A 5,810-nucleotide genomic window follows, 5' to 3' on the forward strand; every position below is an offset into this window, starting at 1 on the left:
GATAAATGCTGTTGAAAAAGTACTTTGGAGGTAAATATGGCATGTGAGTTGGGGGAGGTTGCTTCTCTTTTGAAAGTGTGGTCAGGGAAGACTTGCAGAGAAGTTGTGGACCCCAGGCCGGTCAGGAGCTGGGATGAGGGTCCAAGGCAGGCAGAGCAACAGAAGTCCTGGAAAAGTACAGACCATCCTCCCTTGGTAACCCTGGGAGGTTGGATCCAGGACCCCCTACCCCCACAGAGGCCAAAATCCACAGATGAGTCCCTCGTATAAAATGCCATAGTATTCGCCTGTAACCTAAGTAGATCCTCCTGTATGCTTTAAATCATCTCTAGATTCATTATAATAGCTAAAACAATTTTTTTAAGATTTATATTTTTTAATTTATTTTATTTTTGGTTGCATTGGGTCTTAGTTGCTGCGTGTGGGCTCTCTCTAGTTGTGGAGAGTGGGGGCTGCCCTTCATTGCAGTGTGTGGGCTTCTCATTGCGGTGGCTTCTCTAGCTGTGTAGCGTGGGCTCCAGTAGTTGCAGCTCGTGGGCTCAGTAGTTGTGGCGCACAGGCTTAGTTGCTCTGCAGCATGTGGGATCTTCCCGGACCAGGGATGGAACACGTGTCCCCTGCATTGGCAGGCAGATTCTTAACCACTGCGCCACCAGGGAAGTCCCATAATACCTAATACAATGTTGATGCTATATAAATAGTTGTAAGAACAGTGTAAATGCTATATATATATAGTTGCCAGCAGGAAGCAAACTTCAAGTTTTGCTTTTAAGATCTTTCTGGAATTTAAAAAAAATTTTTTGATCTGGAGACTTCCCTGGCAGTCCAGTGGTTAAGATTTCCACTGCAGAAGTTCCCTGGTTGGGGAACTAAGATCCTGCATGCTGCACCATGTGGCCAAAAAAAAAAAAATTTTTTTTTTTGATCGGTGTACGGGGTCTGATGCCTTCGGGACTCACAGAGTGGAGGGAGGGGCACCTTAGGAGATAGCCTGGGGCTCTTTCGGATATTTTGTGTTGGTTGGCATTTCTGAGTGAGAGTAGAGATCTATAAGCAAAAGGGTGCATGCCAGCTCTCCTGCAGAGTTTAACCAGAGCATTGGGGCCACCCTGGGGAGATAAGGCAAAAATGGGGGCTGGGGCCTGGAGAAGTAAGTTTGAAACTGTCATGTCGCTTAACTGGGTTTGAGCCTTTTTCCTCACGTACAAAATAAGGGTGTTAATAGTTACCTCAAGATTTCAGCAGATGATTAAGTAAGGCACTCATTTTGTCTTTTAAAATAAAAACAATAAACCTGGTGTACCCCCCCCAAAAAAAATAATTAAAATAAAACTTCCTTTTAAAAAAAAAATAAAAAAATAAAAAAAAATAAAAAAATAAAAACAATAGTCCCCACTTATCCACAGGGAATACATTCCAAGACCCCCGTGGATATCTGACCACGGGGTAGTACTGAACCCTATATACACAACGTTTTCTCCTATGCAAACATACCTATGATACAGTTTACTTTATAAAGGCACACTAAGAGATTGACAACAGTACTTAATGATAAAATAGAACAATTATAACAATATAGTGCTATAAAAGTTAAGTGAATGTAGTCTCTATGTCAAAAATATTATTGTACTAATTTAATGTTTTTTTTCCATCTCAACTAAGCACTTACTGTGCGCTGTGGCCATAACTTTTGCAGTTCGAAATGTGACAGCAAAACTAGCATGAATTTCTGTGTCCTTCTTCACAATTTCACACACAGAAGATTCATTCTTACCAGAGACCTTAGCAACCTCAGCATATAATATTTTTTTCTTTTTTTTTAATCACATTGAGAACTTTCACCTGTTTTTCCCTAAAGGTAGCACTTTACAGATTCTCTCTGGCATATCTCAATTGCCAGCACCACTCTGCTTGTGCTTTGGGGCCATTATGAAGTAAAATAAGGGTGACTTGGACACAAGGCACAATGATACCTTGACCGTGGATCTGACAACCAAGTGTCCCAGGAAGGAGGAAGCAGGACAGTGCGAGATTCCCATCACACCCCTCAGGATGGCACACAATTTAGAACTGATGGGTTATTTATGTCTGGAATTTTCCATTTAATAATTTCAATCCACAACCAAGGGTTAACTGAAACCACAGAGAGCAAAACCTCAGATGGAGGGCGGGGGGCGGCGACTGTGCTGACCGTGTCATGTGGTTGCCTTTAGGTGACAGTTTACCAAAAGAAAGCAGTGGAAGAAGGGACCACTTCAAGCAAAAAGCAACTGTACAATGGCACCCGTCTTCCTGTGTGAGGGATCACAAACACCAGAAGGACCAGAGAAGAAGATGGGAGGGTCCAAACCCAGAGAGGAGGATGAGGACAATGCTGAGGTGATCTTTGTTGGAGTGGAGCACGTCAGTGAAGATGCTGAAACCCTCTTTGTCAGAGTGATTTCAAATTCAAAGCCGGTCATTTCCAACATTCTGAACAGAGTGACCAGGGACTCGTCTTCAAAAAGAAAGAAGGGCCGTGTGAGTCAAGATCCCACTTGCACATTGCAGCCTGCAAGTCGCAGGACCCTGGCGTCAAAGGCAGTGGCCACCTCGTCAGCTTCTCCATCTGAACAGGGAGAAATAGATAGTCCTGTTATTTTTGAGCCTCAGTCTAAACCTGATTATGAAACGAGCTCTCTGCAAGTCGTGCTTCACAGTTCCTCAGATTTGCTCTCTCCGTGGCCTCATTGTCTACCTGGAGCTGCACTCTTGGTGGGAGGAAAGGATGAAAGTCCTCGTGCTTCAAAGCGACATCCAGCTTCTGATGTGAGTATAGACAGTGGGAATCCCAAAAGATCTAAACTCAGCGATGGAATCCCAGGGGGACACGCCTCAGCTGTGGCTTCTCCAGGTGTTCCTCCTACAAAGAACATGAGTATGACCCTAGAAGGTGTCCCCACCTCGTCAAGCCATGTTCGCAATGGGGCATCATTTCCGTGGACTTATGCAAATAACCAGGAACATTCCAATCTTACAGATCCAGACAGAGCATGTAGCTTGGAAAGGCTGGCAAAAACAGACTTTTCGAGTCTAGCCAGTCAAAACAAGACTGTTAATCCCAAGAAAGGAAATGCTGTCATGTTACTTGATGATTTTTACTGTGGACAGCATTCAGGAGACGGACAGCCAGAACGGAAGACCCATGCAGCCTTTAAATGCCTCAGCTGCTTGAAAGTTCTAAAAAATGTCAAGTTTATGACCCATGTGAGGAACCATCTGGAACTTGAGAAGCAGAAGGATGACAGCTGGGAAATCCACACCACCTGCCGGCACTGCCATCGCCAGTTTCCCACCCCTTTCCAGCTGCAGTGTCACATTGAAAGTGTCCACACTTCCCAGGAGCCCTCCACAGTCTGCAAAATCTGTGAGTTGTCCTTCGAAACAGATCAGGTTCTCTTACAGCACATGAAGGACAATCATAAGCCTGGTGAAATGCCCTATGTGTGCCAGGTTTGCAGTTACAGATCGTCAGTCTTTGCTGATGTGGAAGCACATTTCAGAACATGGCATGAACACACAAACAATTTGCTTTGTCTGTTTTGTCTCAAAATTTTCAAAGTGGCGACATCCTACGTAAACCATGCTTGGAGGCACTGGAACAAGAGGGTCTTTCAATGTTCCAAGTGCCGGCTACAGTTTTTGACTTTGAAGGAAAAAACGGAGCACCAAACCAAGAATCATCAACCATTTAAAAAGCCAGAGCTACTGGAAGGGTTGCCTCCTGAAACAGAGGTCACGATCCGCACTTCAGTTCAACCGGGACCGAGACAGGTAGCATCCATCACCGTGAGCAACACTGACTCCCAAGTGTCACCTGAAAAAACTACAAAGAGGATGGCTAGGAACACAAACTATTCTAGACTTATTGCAGCGAGGGTGCTGGCTAAAAATTATGTTCTACCCACCTCCAGGAATTCCAAAAACCCGAACTGAGGCTAGGCCAGAGTTCAATCCCTAGCCAGGGAACTAAGATCCCACAAGTGGCGCTGCATGGCCAAAAACAAAACAAAGCAAAACAAACAAACAATCGAAAAAAAAAAAAAAAACCAACCAGAAAGATAATTGAGGCGAAAACCCCCAAAGTTTGGAAATGAAGCTATATAATGAACCAAACAGGGCTGGGGCTAGAGTAAGTGTTGCCAGGAGCCCAAGGTGCAGACATGCTGTGCCTGCGTTTCACAAGCCTCTTTAATGTTGTGGTCTAGGCTCACCCTAGTCCTGGTTCTGATTCTAAATAACTTGTAGCTCCTGTGAGAAATCACTATGGAAAAAAGAAATTATTTGATATTGAAAACAGCAACATTTATGGGACAGAGCTAAAGCAGTTCTTAGAAGAAATTCATATTTAAGTGGATTATGTTTGCAAAGAAGCAAGGTTGGCAAAACGATGATCTAAGTCAGTGCTGTCCACAGAAGTTTCTCAGTGGTGGAATTTTTGTTTTTTAATGTCATTGTTACATGTATTTCCTAAAATGTAATGTAACATTTATTCCCTAATAAGAATGATCAGCTTATCAGCTTTTCAAATGTATAAATGTGTATTTTTCTTTTCTGTGAAGTGACCTGTTTATAGCCTTTGCACATTTTTGGGGTGGAGTATTCATCTTTTTTTTTTTCCACTTTATTTATTTATTATATTTTTTGGGGGTACACCAAGTTGAATCATCTGTTTTTATAAACATATCCTCGTATTCCCTCCCTCCCTCGACTCGCGCCCCCCCCCCCCCCGTCCCAGTCCTCTAAGGCATCATCCATCCTCCAGTTGATCTCCCTTTGTTATACAGCAACTTCCCACTGGCTATCTATTTTACAGTTGGTAGTATATATATGTCTATGCTACTCTCTCACTTCGTCTCAGCTTCCCATTCACCCCCCGCCCCCCCCAAACCTCGAGTTTTCCAGTCCATGCTCTGCATCTGCATCCTTGTTCTTGTCTTGTCACTGAGTTCATCAGTACCATTTTTAGATTCCATATATATGAGTTAGCATACAATATTTGTCTTTCTCTTTCTGACATACTTCACTCTGTATGACAGACTCTAGGTCTATCCACCTCATTACATATAGCTCCATCGCATTCCTTTTTATAGCTGAATAATATTCCATTGTATATATATGCCAAATCTTCTTTATCCATTCATTTCTTGATGGGCATTTAGGTTGCTTCCATGTCCTGGCTATTGTAAATAGTGCTGCAATGAACATTATGGTACATGTTTCTTTTCAGTTTATGGTTTTCTTTGGGTATATGCCCAGGAGTGGGATTACTGGATCATATGGGAGTTCTATTTGTAGTTTTTTTAAGGAACCTCTAAACTGTTTTCCATAGCGGCTGTACCAACTTACATTCCCACCAACAGTGCAGGAGAGTTCCCTTTTCTTAGGTGGAGTATTCATCTTGTAGGATTTTTAAAATTTTTTTGCCATGCTGCGAGGCTTGTGGGATCTTAGCTCCCTGACCAGGGATAGAACCCGTGCCCCCTGCAGTGGAAATGTGGAGTCTTAACCACTGGACAACCAGGGAATTCTCAATGGAAATGTTCTATATCTCCTCTGTCCAATACGCCACATGTGACTACTGAGCTGGTGAAATGCAGCTAGTGTGACTGAGGTATTAAAGTTTTAATTTTATTTAATTTGATTAATTTAAAATTAAAAGGTAAATCTAGAAGAAACAGATCTCTCCTACCAAATGAGTTCCAATTAATTCGTGTACTCAATCATTTGTATCCCATAGATATTTTCCCCTCATCGAGATTCCATGCCCC

At 42.9% G+C, this 5,810-nt stretch overlaps 1 protein-coding gene across 1 annotated transcript; it reads left to right on the forward strand.

Annotated features, from left to right (window-relative positions):
- The first annotated feature begins 2,277 nt into the window (after positions 1–2,277).
- On the forward strand, positions 2,278–3,975 carry ZNF280A (zinc finger protein 280A). The gene has a single exon (XM_057746795.1). It carries the CDS (start codon positions 2,278–2,280, stop codon positions 3,973–3,975), a length of 1,698 nt encoding a protein of 565 aa, XP_057602778.1.
- The last annotated feature ends 1,835 nt before the right edge of the window (positions 3,976–5,810 follow it).

The sequence above is a fragment of the Hippopotamus amphibius genome, chromosome 8 (assembly GCF_030028045.1).
Source record: "Hippopotamus amphibius kiboko isolate mHipAmp2 chromosome 8, mHipAmp2.hap2, whole genome shotgun sequence".
NCBI classification, from domain to species: domain Eukaryota; kingdom Metazoa; phylum Chordata; class Mammalia; order Artiodactyla; family Hippopotamidae; genus Hippopotamus; species Hippopotamus amphibius.

Coding starts and splice junctions, on each gene's coding strand:
- ZNF280A (XM_057746795.1), top strand. CDS start 2,278: ATGGCACCCGTCTTCCTGTGTGAGGGATCACAAACACCAGAAGGACCA.